This window comes from Bos taurus, unplaced genomic scaffold (genome assembly GCF_002263795.3).
Source record: "Bos taurus isolate L1 Dominette 01449 registration number 42190680 breed Hereford unplaced genomic scaffold, ARS-UCD2.0 Leftover_ScbfJmS_965_547, whole genome shotgun sequence".
In the NCBI taxonomy this organism is placed as follows: Eukaryota; Metazoa; Chordata; class Mammalia; order Artiodactyla; family Bovidae; genus Bos; species Bos taurus.
The window spans coordinates 330,392-349,108 of record NW_020192254.1 but is presented as its reverse complement, the minus strand read 5'-3'; the positions used below and the strand labels follow the sequence as shown (position 1 = coordinate 349,108).

The 18,717-nt window shown below is 41.6% G+C and overlaps 1 protein-coding gene across 1 annotated transcript; it reads right to left on the bottom strand.

Moving 5' to 3' along the window:
* Positions 1-890: 890 nt before the first annotated feature.
* LOC112445792 (uncharacterized) lies at positions 891-18,509 on the bottom strand. The gene is made up of 4 exons (XM_059884511.1): positions 18,122-18,509; positions 17,903-17,975; positions 17,569-17,796; positions 891-1,782 (listed from the first exon to the last, which is right to left on the bottom strand). Exons 1-3 carry the CDS (start codon positions 18,322-18,324, stop codon positions 17,755-17,757), a joined length of 318 nt encoding a protein of 105 aa, XP_059740494.1. The 5' UTR covers positions 18,325-18,509; the 3' UTR covers positions 891-1,782; positions 17,569-17,754.
* Between the last annotated feature and the right edge of the window lie 208 nt (positions 18,510-18,717).

Genomic DNA, 18,717 nt, shown 5'->3' with positions numbered 1-18,717 from the left:
ACCTTGCTCAGTCTTTACTTCCTCTTTGTGCAGAGCCTAAAGATCAGTCTGAGGTAACAGTTTAGAGTCGTCTCAGGTTCTTTGGTTTGTTTTTAAACAAAATTATTTTTCTCTGAGCATGCCATTAACTTTTTCTCTGAGCATCACATTCTATATTCCCTAATATCATGTGAGATTTTCAATGCCATAATTCTTCAAAGACACTTTCTTCACAAATTTTCCTCTCAGGCTTCTAGTAGTTTGTTATTGTTCCTCAAGTTGTAATCATTTGCTCTATGCAGCAGTGGGTTCTTCATTTGCCTTCCACATTTTCTGAGAAATGCCCTCTGTGTAGCCACTTTTCTGCCCTGAGGAAGTTCTGGATCAGGTGAAGCAGAGGCCAGTGCTTTTGGTCAGTCGTATAGGTAGCCATTAGACTAAAAAAAATACAAAATAACCTATTTGAGAATAATTTCAACTTTGCTTCCTCTGGAGCCAGGGACCAGAATGACATATTGGAATACTGGTTGTCATTTCAAGAACCATTTTGGAGCCAGGAGAGAGGTAGGACAAGGCAAGTAAAAACACTTCGAAGCTCCCCAACTATTTTTAAGTTGCCTTCTTGGATTAGGGCTTTTACTTGGTTGCTATAAGCCTTTAGTGGCTCAGTGGTAATGAATTTGCCTACAATTACAGGAAAGGCAGGTTTGATCCCCCTGGGTTGGGAAGATCCCCCGGTGAAGGAAATGAACAACCACTTCATATTCTTGCCCCAGGAAATCCCATGGACAGAGAAGCTGGTGGGGCTATGGTCCATGAGGCTGCAAAAGGGTCAGACACGGACTTAGTGACTAAACATCAAAACTAAGCATTTGACCTTTTTTTTTTTTTTTTTAAATTAAGAGTTAAACACACACACACACTAAATTTGACACTTTCATTCACTTTTACTGCATTTGTATAAGGACAACCTCTTGAAACTACCACTACACCGTATTCAATGACATCAAACACAAACCATTTGGATACATTTTGCAGTAAAAATATATCTAATACTATTAGAATGAAACTAATAAATTTGGTAATATTTATGAGAGGTGTGTGTGTGTGTTTCTGCTTATGTGTGTTTTGTTGTTTTTGTTCAGTCACTCAGCTGTGTCTAACTCTGTGGAACCCCATGGACTGCAGACTGCAGCACACTAGTCTTTCCTGTCCTTCACCATCTCCTGGAGCTTGCTCAAGCTCATGTCCACTGAGTTAGTGATTCCATCCAACCATCTTGTCCTTTGTCGTACTCTTCTCCTGCCTTCAATCTTTCCCATCATAAGGGTCATTTTTAATGAGTCAGCTCTTTCCATCAGGTGGCCAAAGTATTGAGCTTCAGCTTCAGCATCAGTCCTTCTGTTTCAGGAAGGACTTCTGTTTCCAGGGCCCAAATGGGGCTCTTGGCTAACACTCAGAAATGAATTGGCTGAGGAAATACATGTGTTGACAAAGCAAGAGATTTTATTGGGAAGGGGTGCCCAGGTGGAGAGCAGTAGGGTAAGGGAACCCAGGAGAACTGCTCTGCCACGTGGCTCCTAGTCTTGAGATTTACGGTGATGGGATTAATTTCCGGGTTGTCACTGACCAATCATTCTGACTCAGAGTCCTTCCTTGTTGTGCATGCATTGCTCAGCCAAGATGGCTGCCAGTGAGAATGATTCAGGGAGGTGGTCAGACATGTGGTGTCTCCTTTTGACCTTCCCCAAACTCTTCCAGTTGGTGGTCATTTATTAGTTCCATGTTCCTTACCAGGACCTCCTGTCATAAAACAATTCATGCAAATGGTTACTCTGGTATCTGGGAAGGGTAGGTCATTTCAGTCAGTGAGCTTCCCCAAACAACTGTCCCTGAGAGACTTCTTGGGAACTGGGACAGAGGTATCTTTCTTCTGTAACTTCTTCCTGATGTTCATGCATGTAGTTCTGCCTAGCAGAGTAAAAGTCTCTCTCTACCTGATCTAGGTTGAGGTATTCTGTATCTGAAACTGGATTCTATCCTTGTAGTAACAGCAATTTAGTCTAAAACTCTCGGACCCTGTCAGAGAAGAAACAGGGGCCAAACAGTACACTTTACAAGATGGTTATCACTGGTCCCCAGCAAAGGAAGGCAAAATTTGGGGTAAGGCAACAGGGTGGTGTTCCAGGAATCTTGTGCTCATCCTAAAGTTAACATCTTCCACTTGGGTGGGGTTCCCAGTTCCATAGAAGAACTCAAAGATATTGTTATGGGTCTTCCTTGAGAAAGAACCAGATCTTGCCCTAAGGCTGTACCACCCTTTGATTGTTTCTCCTCTGTTTTTATATCCCCTCCCTTCTCTTATCAGCAACTGTTTGGATCTGCCCTTTGAAATCTAAGGAATATTAGTTCAGTCAGTTCAGTCACTCAGTCATGTCCAACTCTTTGTGACCCTATGAATGCAGCATGCCAGCCCTCTCTGTCCATCACCAACTACCAGAGATCACCCAAAATCATGTCCATCGAGAGGGATGATGCCATCTCATCCTCTGTTGTCCTCTTCTCTTCATGCCCCCAATCTCTCCCAGCATCAGACTTTTCCCAATGAGTCAACTCTTCCCATTAGGTGGCCAAAGTATTGGAGTTTCAGCTTTAGCATCAGTCCTTCCAAAGAACACCCAGGACTGATCTCCTTCGAAATGGACTGGTTAGATCTCCTTGCAGTGCAAGGGACTCTCAAGACTCTTCTATAACATCACAGTTCAAAGGCATCAATTCTTCAGAGCTCAGCTTTCTTCACCGTCCAAATCTCGCATCCATAGATGACCTCTGGAAAAACCATAGCCTCGACTAGATGGATTGTTGGCAAAGTAATGTCTCTGCTTTTGAATATGCTATCTAGATTGGTTGTAACTTTCCTTCCAAGAAGTGTCTTTTACTTTCATGGCTACAATCACCATCTGCAGGTATTTTGGAGCCCAAATAAAGTCTAACACTGTTTCCCCATCAATTTCCCATGAAGTGATGGGACCGGATGCCATGATCTTCGTTTTCTGAATGTGGCGCTTTAAGCCAACTTTTTCACTCTGCACATTAATGTTCATCAAGGGGCTTTTTAGTTCCTCTTCACGTTCTGCCATAAGGGTGGTGTCATCTGCATATCTGAAGTTATTGATAATTCTCCCGGCAATCTTGATTCCAGCTTGTACTTCTTCCAGCCCTGCATTTCTCATGCTGTACTCTGCATAGAAGTTAATTAAGCAGGGTGACAATATACAGCCTTGACATACTCGGTTTCCTATTTGGAACCAGTCTGTTGTTCCATGTCCAGTTCTAACGGTTGCTTCCTGACCTGCATATAGGTTTCTCAAGAGGCAAGTCAGGTGGTCTGGTATTCCCATCTCTTTCAGAATTTTCCACAGTGTATTGTGATCCACACAGTCAAAGCTTTGGCATAGTCAGTATAGCAGAAATAGATGTTTTTCTGGAACTCTCTTTCTTTTTCCATGATCCAGCAGATGTTGGCAATTTGGTCTGTGGTTCCTCAGCCTTTTCTAAAACCAGCTTGAACATCAGGAAGTTCACAGTTCATGTATTGCTGAAGCCTGGCGTGGAGAATTTTGAGCATTACTTTACTAGTGTGTGAGATGAGTACAATTGTGCAGTAGTTTGAGCATTCTTTGGCATTGCCTTTTTTTGAGATTGGAATGAAAACTGACCTTTTCCAGTGCTGTGGCCACTGATGAGTTTTCCAAATTTGCTGGCATATTGAGTGCAGCACTTTTACAGCATCATCTTTCAAAATTTGAAAGAGCTCAACTGGAATTCCATCACCTCCACTAGCTTTGTTCGTAGTGATGCTTTCTAAGTCCCACTTGACTTCACATTCCAGGATGTCTGACTCTAGGTGAGTAATCACACCATCGTAATTATCTTGGTCGTGAAGATCTTTTTTGTATAGTTCTTTTGTGTATTCTTGCCACCTCTTCTTAATGCAGAGTTCCAAAGAATAGCAAGAAGAGATAAGAAAGGCTTCCTCAGCGATCAATGCAAAGAAATAGAGGAAAGCAACAGAATGGGAAAGACTAGAGATTGCTTCAAGCAAATCAGAGATACCAAAGGAACATTTCATGCAAAGATGGGCACAATAAAGGACAGAAATGGTATGGACCTAACAGAAGCAGAAGATATTAAGAAGAGGTGGCAAGAATACACAGAAGAACTGTGCAAAAAAGAGCTTCACGACCCAGGTAATCACGATGGTGTAATCACTGACCTAGAGCCAGACATCCTGGAATGTGAAGTCAAGTGGGCCTTAGAAAGCATCACTATGAACAAAGCTAGTGGAGGTGATGGAATTCCAGTTGAGCTCTTTCAAATCCTGGAGGATGATGCTGTGAAAGTTCTGCACTCAATATGCCAGCAAATTTGGAAAACTCAGCAGTGGCCACGGGACTAGAAAAATTCCGTTTTCATTCCAATCTCAAAGAAAAGCAATGCCAAAGAATGCTCAAACTACCACACAATTGTACTCATCTCACACACTAGTAAATTAATGCTCAAAATTCTCCAAGCCAGGCCTCAGCAATACAGGAAGTGTGAACTTCCTCATGTTTTAGCTGGTGTTAGAAAAGGCAGAGGGAACACAGATCAAATTGCCAACATCTGCTGGATCATGGAAAAAGCAAGAGAGTTCCAGAAAAACATCTATTTCTGCTATACTGACTATGCCAAAGGCTTTGACTGTGTGGATCACAATACACTGTGGAAAATTCTGAAAGAGATGGGAATACCAGACCACCTGACCTGCCTCTTGAGAAACCTATATGCAGGTCAGGAAGCAACCGTTAGAACTGGACATGGAACAACAGACTGGTTCCAAATAGGAAACCAAGTACGTCAAGGCTGTATACTGTCACCCTGCTTATTTAACTTCTATGCAGAGTACATCATGAGAAACCCTGGGCTGGAAGAAGCACAAGCTGGAATCAAGATTGACGGGAGAAATATCAATAACCTCAGATATGCAGATGACACCACCCTTATGGCAGAAAGTGAAGAGGAACTCAAAAGCCTCTTGATAAAAGTTAAAGTGGAGAGTGAAAAAGTTGGCTTAAAGCGCCACATTCAGAAAACGAAGATCATGGCATCCGGTCCCATCCCTTCATGGGAAATAGATGGGGAAACAGTGTCAGACTTTATTTTTGGGAGGTGGAAAATTACTATAGATGCTGATTGCAACCATGAAATTAAAAGATGCTTACTCCTTGGGAGGAAAGTTATGACCAACCTAGATAGCATATTGAAAACCAGAGACGTTACTTTGCCAACAAAGGTCCATCTAGTCAAGGTTATGGTTTTTCCAGTGGTCATGTATGGATGTGAAAGTTGGACTGTGAAGAATGCTGAGCACCGAAGAACTGAGGCTTTTGAACTGCGGTATTGGAGAAGACTCTTGAGAGTCCCTCGGACTGCAAGGAGATCCAACCAATCCATTCTAAAGGAGATCCGTCCTTGGTGTTCTTTGGAAGGACTGATGCTAAAGCTGAAACTCCAATACTTTGGCCACCTCATGCAAAGAGTTGACTTATTGGAAAAGATTCTGATGCTGGGAGGGATTGGGGGCAGGAGGAGAAGGGGATGATAGAGGATGAGATCGCTAGATGGCATCACCGAGTCGATGGACAGGAGTTTGGGTGAAGTCTGGCAGTTGATGGACAGGGAGGCCTGGCGTGCTGCAATTTCATGGGGTCGCAGAGTCAGACATGACTGAGCGACTGAACTGACCTCAACTGAACTGTTTGTAAACAGTTTTGAACAGTGTAATTAGTTAACTTACAAAAGACGGAGCATATATTCAACACCACTTCTCCAGTACTTCACATTAATTTTTTTCACACTGAAGCAGGTTGGTTATTCAAATCAGTTTTTGTATTGCTCCCTTGTTTCCAATAAAATTCTACAGATCACAAGAATATAGATGATAAGAATGTCATTTTAAACCACTATTTGTATTCATACTAAAAGGCAGGGGATAAGAAGGAAATTTTAAATAACTGTACTCCACCCATTACAAAACTCAAATTGATTTGACTTCAGGGTGAGGGCTAAAACATATGCAATGTGTTAAAAAAGCACAAATCTACACTATTGTTCAACACACTGTTATCATTACTACTACACCATTTTCTCTTCAGACTTGCATGCACAAAGTTTTAAGAAAATGATTGCAATCGATCTTTTAATAACCTAAGTGCAGTTCTTTTAAAGTCTAATATCTATGGCTGAGGGAGTCTTAGTCATTCTTTGCCTCAGTTTTCCCATGCAAACAGATAACAGTTTTATCTATATCATAAATTCAGCTTCTCAACCCTCACCCCCGGTAATATCCTGACCTTCAAAACAGTAGTAAAGAAGAAAGAGAAGCCAGAATGTAATAATTTGCTAACCTCCTGGCTTGAACATTACAAACCCAGATGTTCTGATACTTTTATTTAATTGTAAGTCTGGGTAAGATTTATTGTGAGTACTGCTTTCTGTGAAAAGAAAAAGAGGAAAGAGGAGAAAAGGAGAACAGTAACTTAAAGCACAAAAATGAATTAGTAACAAATTAGCAGTTTTACTTCTATTTTCCAAGTGAATGCTTTAGCTGACAAACTACACATGTTTCTTCTCTTTGAAAAAAAATTTTAAGTGACATATAATTTACAATATTGTGTTAGTTTCAGGTATACAATAAGGTGATTCAGACATATATATATATATATATATATATATATATATATATATCTGAATATATATATTCCTTTTCAGATTCTTTTCCATTATATGTTACACAGTAGGTCCTTTGTAGTAAATGATATCATTCTGAGAAAGTCATTTCCTAGGCAGGTTGATAGGGAGTCTAGGGGTCCCCAAGTAGAGAGGGGTCTGGAATTCTCAAGGAGGAATAAAGGACACACTTTTTTTCTTTCTCCACATTCCTTAGGATTATATAACAATAATGTATCCTGTCTAAGGACAGTCTTTGGATTCAACCTTCTGTTATCTTAAAATTATGGGAGTAGACCTGGTCTTTACAAGGATGTATCTTGCCTGAGGACAGTGTTATCTTAAAATGTAAATTATGGGAGTAGGTCTGATGAGGTCTTTACACCCTCCAGACATTCTTTGGATTATATAACCTCATTGTTAACACTAGCAAGCGGGTACTCTTTCTGCCCCCTTCTGATGCCTATGCCAGAAGCTTTCTCTATCTCCTTTATACTTTAATAAAACTTTATTACACAAAAGCTCTGAGCAATCAAGCCTCGTCTCTGGCCCCGGATTGAATTCTTCTCCTCCAGGGGCCAAGAATCCCGGTGTCTTCGTGTGATTCAACAACAACCTTTCAATTCTACATACACCATTCCGGAGCTTGCCTTTCATTATTGTTGTTCTGGCTATACCTCATAGCACTGTGGGATCTTAGTTCTCTGGACCAGAGATTGAACCATGTCCTCTGCATTGGAAGCACAGATTCTTAACCACTGGACCATCAGGAAGTCCGTGATTATCTATTTTATTTAGAGTAGTATGTATCTGTCAATCCTGAACTCCTAATTTATCCCCCTGCCCCTGCTAACCCCTTTGGTAATCATCAGCCTGTTTTCAGTATCTGAGCCTATTTTTGTTCTGTAAGTAAGTTCATTTGTACCATTATTTTAGATTTTGCATACAAGTGACATCAAACATTTGACTTAATATGACATCATATGTCTGACTTAATATAATAATCTCTAGGTCCATGTTGTTGCAAGTAACATTATTTCATTTGTTTTATGGCTAACAAAACACTCATTTTTATATATAATTAGAGACTTTTTAAATGATAAAATATATTTTAGTAATGTATGCTATTTTCAATAATAAAAGTATATTTTATTAAAGAACAGTGTAAAGCAATATACATCATCTTTGTCATAGGTTTTATTTATTGTGCCTGAGCATAGTGCTTTCTGAATCTTAAGAGCAATGAATTGAACCCTCCACCCCCATTATCTGGTATGGTCAGTAGACCAAGTAAAAGATGTGAAGTTATTTGAGAATAAAACATTATTTTTCACTTTCAAAAAGTGACTGCAATTTGTGTAAGGTACTAAGTGTTAAAGGGATCTGGCACATTAAAACAATCTAACAAAAACAAAACAATTCCAGTCCTAAATATTTTGTATGAATGCCTCTGGACGCTTCAGAGGTGCTGCAGAAACCAACATAGTCCAAGAGTTATTTTTTCCTCTACTTTTGGGTCATCACTAGTTACCTTGAGCTATTTTTCAAATAGTCTCTTAGGGCTTAAATATAGGAAAAAAAGAGCTTGTTCTTTATATTTAGAATAAAATATATATGGAATTTAGAAAGATGGTAACAATAACCCTGTGTACAAGACAGCAAAAGAGACACTGAAGTATAGAACAGTCTTATGGACTCTGTTGGAGAGGGAGAGGGTGGGAAGATTTGGGAGAATGGCATTGAAACACGTATAATATCATGTATGAAACGAGTTGCCAGTCCAGGTTCGATGCACGATACTGGATGCTTGGGGCTGGTGCACTGGGACGACCCAGAGGATGGTATGGGGAGGGAGGAGGGAGGAGGGTTCAGAATGGGGAACACATGTATACCTGTGGCGAATCCATTTCTATATTTGGCAAAACTAATACAATATTGTAAAGTTTAAAAATAAAATAAAAAAATAAATTAAAAAAAAAAAAGAATAAAATACCCAATGACAATTCTAAAATCACAAACATTCTGATTGGCAGATTCAAATACTTCAATATTTGAATGACCTGTAGCATATATATGTAAATGCTATGCTATGCTAAGTCACTTCGGTCGTGTCCGACTCTGTGTGACCCCATAGATGGCAGCCCACAAGGCTCCTCCGTCCCTGAGATTCTCCAGGCAAGAACACCTGAGTGGGTGGCCATTTCCTTCTCCAATGCATGAAAGTGAAAAGAGAAATTGAAGTCGCTCAGTCATGTCTGAATCTTAGCGATCCCATGGACTGCAGCCCACCAGGCTCCTCCGTCCATGGGATTTTTCAGGCAAGAGTACTGGAGTGGGGTGCCATTGCCTTCTCCATATATGTAAATAGATATACCTAAATATGTCTGAAAATGTATGTATGTTTAAACAAACATATATATACTAGCATAGAATTTGTTTCCACCTGTGTCCAACTCTTTGCAACCCCATGGGCTGCAACACAACAGGCTTCCCTGTCCCTCACCATCTCCTAGAGTTTGCCCAAGTTCATGTTCATTGCATCCGTGATGCTGTCCAGGCATCTCATCCTTTGATGCCCTATTCTCCTTCTACCCACAATCTTCCGCAGCATCCAGGACTTTTATAACAAGTCATGTTTGCATTAGATGACCAAATCACCGGAGCTTCAGCTTCAGCATCAGTTCTTCGAGTGAATTCTCAGGGTTGATCTCCCATAAGATTGATTGGTTTGATCTTGCTGTTCAAGGGACTTTCCGGTGTCTTCCAGCACGACAATTCAAAGGCATCAATTTGTTGATGTTCTGGCTTCCGTAAGGTCCAGCTCTCACAACTGTACGTGACCACTGGGAAGACCATAGCCTGGACTATACAGACTTTGTCAGCAGAGTAATGTCTGCTTTTAAACACAGAATCTATGTTTGTCATTGCTTTCCTGCCAAGAAGCAATCATCTTATGATCTCATGGCTGCAGTCACCATCTGCAGTGATTTTAGAGCACAGGAAGAGGAAATCTATCACTACTTCCACCTTTTCCCCTTCTATTTGCTGTGCAGTAATGGGCCCAGATGCGATGATCTTAGTTTCTTAAATACTTAGTCTTAAGCTGGCTCGTCTACTCCTCTCTGTCACGCTCATCAAGAGGCTCTTGAATTCTGTCAAGAGAATGCACTAGACATAGCAAATACCCTTTTTGAACAACACAAGAGATGACTTTGCACATTGATATCACCAAATGATCAATACCAAAATCAAACTGATACATTCTTTGTAGCTGAAGATGGAGAAACTGTACAGTGAGCACAAACAAGGGCTGGAGCTGACTGTGGCTCAGAAGATCAGCTGTTCATAGAAAAATTCAGGCTTAAACTAAAGAAAACTGGGGAAAATACTAGGTCGGTCAGGCATGACTTAAATCAAATCCTGTATGAATTTGCAACAGAGGTAATAAATAGATTCAAGGGATTAGATCTACTTAACTGTGTGCCTGAAGAACTATGGACAGAGGTTTGTAATACTGTACAGGAGGCAGAAAACAAAACTATCCCAAGGAAAAAGAAAAGCAAGAAGGCAAAGTGGTGATCTGAGGAGGCTTTACAAACATCAGAAGAATGGAGACGTGAAAAGCAAGTGAAAGAGGGAAAGGTAAATCCAATTAAATGCAGAGTTTCAAAGAATAGCTAGCAGAGACAAGAAGGCCTTCTTCAATGAACAGGTTTTAATAATAAAAGAAACAACAAAAGGGGAAAGACTAGAGATCTCTTCAGGAAAATTGGAAACATCAAGGGACCATTATATCCAAAGATGGGCACAATGAAGGATAAAAACCTAGTAGACACTGAAGAGATAAAGATGGAAAAATTACATGGAAAAACTGTATTAAAAAGATCTTAATGAACCAGATTACTATGATGGTGTGGTTAGTGACCTAGAGCCAGACATTCTGGAGTTCAAGTGGGCCTTCAGAAGCACTGCTGTTAACAAAGCTAGTAGATGTAATGAACTTCCAGAAGAACAATTCAAACCCCTAAAGGATGATGCCAACAAGGTTTTACATTCCTTATGTCAGCAGCTCTGGAAGACCCAGCAGTGGCCACAGGACTGGAAAAGGTCAATATTCATCACAATTGCCAAAAAGGATAGTACCAAAGAATGTGCCAGCCATCAGACAGTTGCTCTCATCTCCCATGCTAGTAAGGTCATGCTTAAAATCCTGCATGCAAGGCTTCAGCATTATGTGAACCAAGAACTTCCAGATGTCCAAGCTGGGTTTAGAAAAGGAAGAGGAACTAGAGATCAAACTACCCCATTCACTGGATTATAGAGAAAGTAAAACATCTTTCTCTATAATCAGATGTCAGAAAAATAAATGTCAGAAAAACATCAATCTCTTTTTCATCAACTATACTAAAGCCTTTGACTGTGTGGATCATTACAAACTGTGTAAAGTGCTTAGAGAGATGGGAATATCAGACCATCTTACCTGTCTCATGAGAAACCTGAATGTGGTTCAAAAAACAGCAGTGAGAACCCTGTGTGGGAAGCTGACTGGTTCAAGACTGAGAAAGGAGTACCACACGGCTGTCTGCGGTCACCCTGTCTGTTCAACCTACATGCTGAAGACATCACAGAAATGCTGGGTGGGCTGAGTTACAAGCTGGAACACAGTATTATATACACATAAATATTACCATCTTCCTTCCCAGAGACACATGCTATGTGTTTTATTATATTTAAATTTTATATGGGTTAATCTTATATTTTAACAAATACATTAACACTCTAAGTCTTCTAGAACTGTTAAGAAAGTTCTAGGACCCACATCAGATTTTCCAACCTGGGGTCTGGGAAAGGTACTGAGAACCCCAGAGAATTTGACTTTGGAGGCCAGTGGGATTTGATTCCAGAACTTCCACTGGACTGGGGAAACAGACTCTTGCAGAGCACAAAGGAAATCTTGTGCACACCAGAAGCCAGAAGAAAAGAACAGCATCCCCACAAGATATTGTGCCAGACTTGCCTGTGAGTAACCAAAAATCTCTGGTGGAGGCATGGGTCGACAGTGGCCTGCTGCAGCGTCAGGGGCACTGAAGACAACAGTGCATGCACAACTCCTTTTGAAAGAAATCACCATTATCTTCATTACTCTTACTATAGTTTGGCCTCAGGCCAAGCAACATGGAAAGAACAAAGAAGGCCAAATCAAGAGAAAATTGGTTAAAGACTGATTAAACATGATCCCGCCCGTAAGAACAAGACCCAGTTTCCCCAAAAATCAGTCTCTCCCATCGGGAAGCTTCCACAAGCCTCTTATCCTTATCCCTCAGAGGGCAGACAGAATGAAAACCACAGTCACAGAACACTAACCAAACTGATCACATGGACCACAGCCTTGTCTAACTCAATGAAACTATGAGCCATGTAGAGCCACCCAAGATGGACGGGTCATAGTGGAGAGTTCAACAAAATGTGGTTCGCTGGAGAAAGGAATGGCAAACCAGTATTCTTGCCTTGAGAACCCCATGAACAATATGGAAAGGCAAAAAGACATGGCATTGAAAGATGAACTTCCAAGGACAGTAGGTACACAATATGCTACTGGAGATGAGTGGAGCAATAACTCCAGAAAGAATGAAGAGAAACAGTCAAAGAGAAGAAAAAAAAAATGCCCAGCTGTGGAGGTGACTGATGATGGAAATAAAGTCAGATACTGCAAAGAACAACATTGCAAAGGAACCTGGAATATTTGTCCCATGAATCAAGGTAAATTGGAAGTCGTCAAACAGGAAATGGAAAGAGTGAACATCGACATTTTAGGAATCAGTGAAATAAAATGGACTGGAATGGGCGAATTTAATTCAGATGACCATTATATCTACTACTGTGGGCAAGAATCCCTCAGAAGAAATGGAGTAGCCTTCATAGTCAACAAGAGTCCAAAATGCAGTACTGAGGTGCAATCTCAAAAATGACAGAATGATCTCTGTTCCTTTCCAAGGCAAGCCACTCAATATCACAGTTATCCAAGTCTATGCCCCAATCAGTAATGCTGAGAAAGCTGAAATTGAACAGTTCTATGAAGATCTACAAGACCTTCTAGAACTAACACCCGAAAAAGTGGTCCTTTTCATCATTGGAGACTGGAATGCAAAAGTAGGAAGTCAAGAGATACCTAGAGTAACAGGCAAATATAGCCTTGGAGTACAAAATGAAGCAGGGCAAAGGTAACAGAGTTTTGCAAAAAGAATGCACTGGTCATAGCAAACACCCTCTTCTAACAACACAAGAGATGACTCTACATATGGACATCACCAGAATGTCAATACCAAAAGCAGACTGATTTTAGTCTTTGCAGCCAAAGATGGAGAAGCTTTATACTGTTAGCAAAAACAGGAAAAGGAGCTAAATGTGGATCAGCTCATGAACTCTTTTTTCACAAAATGCAGACATAAATTGAAGGGAGGGAAAACCACTAGGCCATTCAGTTATGACCTAAATCAAATCCCTCATAAGTATACAGTGGAAGTGACAAATAGATTCAAGAGACCAGATCTGAGAGTGACTGAAGAAATATGGATAGAGGTTTGGGACATTGTACAGGAGGCGGTGATCAAGACCATCCCCATGAAAAAGAAATGCAAAAAGGCAAAATGGTTGCAAAAAGGCAAAAAAAAAAAAAAAGGGGGGGGGCATTTTTAAAAATGCAGAAATGCCTCTGAGGAGGCCTTAGAAATAGCTGAGAAAAGAAGAGAAACAAAAGGCAAAGGAGAAAAGGAAAGCAATGCCCATTTGAATGCAGAGTTCCAAGGAATAGAAAGGAGAGATAAGAAAGCATTCCTCAGTGAGCAATGCAAAGAAATAGAGGAGATAATAGAATGGGAAAGAACTAGAGAACTCTTCAACAACATTAGATATACCAAGGGATCATTTCAGGCAAAGATGGGCAAAATAAATGACAGAAATGGTATGGACCTAACAGAAGCAGAAGATATTAAGAAGAGGTGGCAAGAATACACAAAAGAACTACACAAAAAGATCTTCATGACCCAGATAACTACAATGGTGTGAGCACTCACCTAGAGCCAGACATCTTGGAGTGTGAAGTCAAGTGGGCCTTAGGAAGCATCACTAGGAACAAAGCTAGTGGAGATAATGGGATTCCAGCTGAGCTATTCCAAATGCTAAAAGATGATGCTGTGAAAGTGCTGCACTCAATACGTAAGCAAAATTGGAAACTCAGCAGTGGCCAAAGGACTGGGAAATGTCAGTTTTCCTTCCAATTCCCAAAGAAAGGCAATGCCAAAAATGTTCATACTACCACACAATTGCACTCATTTCACATGCTAGCAAAGTAACACTCAAAATTCTCCAAGAAGGCTTCAACAGAACGTGAACTGTGAACTTCCAGATGTTCAAGCTGGATTTAGAAAAGGCAGAGGAACTAGAGAGCAAATTGCCAACATCTGCTGGATCATAGAAAAAGCAAGAGAGTTCCAGAAAAACATTTACTTCTGCTTTATTGACTACACCAAACCCTTTGACTCTGTGGATCACAAAAAACTGTGGGAAATTCTTAAAAGACATGGGATTACCAGACCACCTTACCTGCCTCCAGAGAAATCTGTATGCAGGAAAAACAACATTTAGAACCAGACATTGAACAACAGGCTGGTTCGATACTAGGAAAGGAGTACATCAAGGCTGCCTATTGTCCCTCTGCTTATATAACTAAAGGAAATCAGTCCTGAATATTAATTGCAAGGACTGATGCTGAAGCTAAAACTCCAAAACTTTGGCCACCTGATGCAAAGAACTGACTCATTTGAAAAGACCCTGATGCTTGGAAAGACTGAAGCCAGGAGAAGGGGACGACAGAGGATGAGACGGCTGGATGGCATCACCGACTCAATGGACCTGAGTTTGAGTAAACTGTAGGAGTTGGTGATGGACAGAGAGGCCTGGCATACTGCAGTCCATGGGGTCCCAAAGAGTCTGATATGACTGAGCGAGTGAACTGAACTGAACTGAACTGATGCAGAGTACATCATGCAAAATGCCGAGCTTGCTGAAGCAAAAGCTGGAATCAAGATTGCCAGGAGAGATATCAATAAGCTCAGATATGCAGATGACATCACCCTTATGGCAGAAAGTTAAAAGGAACTAAACAGCCTCTTGATGAAAGTGAAAGAAGAGAGTAAAAAAGCTGGCTTAAAGTGTAACATTCAAAAAATGAAGATCATCATATCTGGTCCCATCACTTCATGGCAAATAGTTGGGGAAGGAATGGAAACAGTGACAGACTATTTTCTTGGGCTCCAAAATCACTGCAGATGGTAACTGCAGCCATGAAATTAAAAGAAGCTTGTTCCTTGGAAGAAAAGCTATGATTCAACCTAGACAGCATATTCAAAGGCAGAGACATTAGTTTGCCGACAAACGTCAGTATAGTCAATGCTATTGTTTTTCTAGTAGGCATGCATGGATGTGAGAATTGGGACCACAAAGATAGCTGAGTGCCAAAGAATTGATGCTTTTGAACTGTGGTGTTTGAGAAAACTCTTGAGAGTCCCTTGGACTTCGAGGAGATCAGACCAGTCAATGCTAAAGCAAATGAATCTTGCATATTTATTGGAAGGACTGATGCTGAAGCTTCAGCTCCAATACTTTGGCCACCCCATGTGAAGAACTGACTCACTGAACAATACCCTGATGCTGTGACAGATTGAAGACAGAAAGGGTGGACAGAGGATGAGGTGGTTGGATGGCATCACCAAGGGGATGGACATGGGTTTGAGCAATCTCTGAGAGTTGGTGATGGATAGGAAAGCCTTGTGCACTGCAGTCCATGGGGTCTCAAAGAGTTGGACACCGCTGAGCAACTGAACTCTAGGTCTTGTCCAATACAGCTTAGACTTTTTACATTTATTCATAATCACTCCATGGTGTCCAACTCTTTGCAACCCCATGGACTTTAGCCCATCAGGCTCCTCCATCCATGGACTTCTCCAGGGAAGAATACTGGAGTGGGTAACCATTCCTTTTTCCAGGGGATCCAACCCAGGGATGGAACATGGGTCTCCCACATTGCAGGCAGATTCTTTACAGTCTGAGCCACTAGGGAAGCCCAATCTAAGATTAAGAAGTTGAATGGCTATACTTTTTAATCCTGTTTTCCATCTTCTTTGGGTTACAATGTGACATAATTTCCCTTATGATGAGGTTTTTTTTTTTTTTTTTTCACTCCAATCTCTTATCTAGGCCTTAATTAACTGAAGATTTTTATAGAGGAAAAATTACTATTTGTACTTTGCAAGCTTAGTCCTTTAAAGCCATCACATTTTGTTTCTTCAAAATCCTTGGCCATGAACAACCAGTGTTATTTGAAGCCAGGGGTTGAATGAAACATAATTTGAGGTGGGGAAATATATAAGTGGACCACATCAATTCATGATTTCTTATATCCAAACTATTTATCTACTTACACCAATATTAATCCTCCCTTTAACTGTGAAACTGCTTTGTGATAGGAATGGGAAGGAAGGGAGATGGCATAAATTGAAGCGAGGTTGAACTGTTTCCAGCTCTTGTTTAAGTGCAGACTTAAGAGCAACATATTCGTACTTTCAGCCAAAATTTCCACTAGCCACCACATTTGTGGTAAAGAGACAAATAGCTTTAAAATTATTGAATTAGAAAATGTGTTTTTCATGATCATAACCAGAGAAGGCAGTGGCACCCCACTCCAGTACTCTTGCCTGTTAAATCCCATGGATGGGGGAGCCTGGTGGGCTGCAGTCCATGGGGTCGCTAAGAGTCAGACATGACTGAGCAACTTCACTTTCACTTTTCACTTTCATGCATTGGAGGAGGAAATGGCAACCCACTCCAGTGTTCTTGCCTGGAGAATCCCAGGGAAGGGGGAGCCTGGTGGGCTACCGTCTGTGGGGTCACACAGAGTTGGACGCGACAGAAGCTACTTAGCAGCAGTAGCAGCAGCAGCAACTAATATATAGTGAAATACAGATCCTGGCTAAGGAGCTAAACTATTTTAATGGATTTTAGTGACAGTGTCTACTTCTTACAAGTTTAAACTAAGAAATGGGAAAGATGTTTTTTCAACAAACATATCTGTACTTCAATAAAATCATTTCTAATTCTGACCCTTGATTGTTATGTTTATTTTCATTTTATTAGTAAATTGTTCTTTATAATCCTTATCAAGATTATATTTTCTTAAATCATCAAATTTTATATTAATGTGTTCCAAAAATAAAATGTTGAATAATGAATCGAATTTTTAATATCATTATAGGTTTTCAGTATGTGTTAAACTTATATGTAGTTTATGAAAATTTTTAATATGAATAGACTATAATGAATAACGCTAAAATCAACACTGCATTATATAATTTTAAATTATACCCTATCATATTTATTTACCTTTATTCTTTTGTGATATAAGCTCCCCAGCTGATTTTTAACTAAACATTAAGGAACATATTTGTAGTTTTGCAGTATAATCATGCATACAATTTTAGTACACATTTCAACCATTTATAAATGTTTATAAAAATGCACATTTCCACTTCTGATGTTACACCCTTTTAACTGCTTGAGAGCAAAGAGTATGTCTTTTTTAAATTTGCCAACTGAAGGTGTATCCCCTGGTGAGTGGCCCATGATATTATGGATGAATGAACATTTCTCAAACCTTATTAATAAGAAAATGGGGAGCTGGAACTCCCACTCCCACCACGGTAAGGAGGGGTCCCTCCCACCACGGTCTGTCAACAGAGACTGCTTGGAGAGCCCAGACACTACCTCCACCTAGCAGGAACAGAGCAGGGATCTCAATACAGAGCCGGAGATGGACATCGCGAAGAGCTGGGAGCCCTGCTCTCACAGGCAGGACAAAAGGTCAGAACCAGCACCGAAGCAAATCAAAACTCAGACCAGAGGAAAGGATGGGAAACTATCCATGTTCAGCTGAGGCGAACAGGCGTTCTCTCAGAATGACATCCCGGCCAGGAACTTTAAAAATAACATTGCCTACAGAGAGAAAAAAATCTCAATTTATAAAGAGAAAGCCATAATTAACAAAGTTAAACGCTGAGAGACTCGTCGTCGGACATTAAGGTCCAAATAGTTAACTCACATGAGGAATCATAGGATCTTCCACATCCTCAAATCCAAAAAACCATCTAATTTTCAGTTCTTGACTCCTCAACCTAAGAGAAAATTAGTAACCAAAATGCACCGGTCCCCACCCCGCTGCCCCCCGGGGCGCAGGCTCGCTCTCCCCCAAACTCAGCCGCGGCCGGAGCCTGGCACGGACACCGCAGCCCCCCGACGCCGCCGGCGCCCCTTTCCTCACCCTTCCGAGGCTGCCCCCGCTCCGGAACCAGACCGCGGCGCGGGCGCGCGGTCCCGGCGGCGGCTGGGGGCTGGAGATGCCGCAGCCTGAGGCCAGGGGCCGGGAGCGCGGGGTGTGGGCCGGTAGCGCGGCTCCTTGGGGCCCCGGGGTGCGGCTTTCGGGGACGGGGAGCCGGGAGGGCGCGTCCGGGAGAGGCTTAACATGGAGCCTCAGAAGGAACGCCTATAATTCGCGCAGGGCCCACCGTGTCCCGCCGCCAGCGCCGCCGCGCGGGACCTTCGCCGCGCGAGGACAAGGGGCCGGGCGCGGGCGGGCGGTGTGTGGTCCCCACACCGCGGAGCCGCCCGTCGCCGCCGCCCGCCAGCCCGCGCGGCAGGGGCCAGCCGCCCGCGCGCTCCCCGAACGCTCTCCTGGGTTGAGGCAGGCGCTGCCCCGCCGCGTGGGACAGGAGGGCGGCCCGCCAGGGCGACAGAGCTCGTCTTCAAGAACTGTTAAATGCTCTCAGATATAATTTTGCATGAAAGTGTTAAAACAATATAAAAGTGAAAGTCGCACACTCGTGTCCGACTCTTTGCTACCCCATGGACTATACAGTT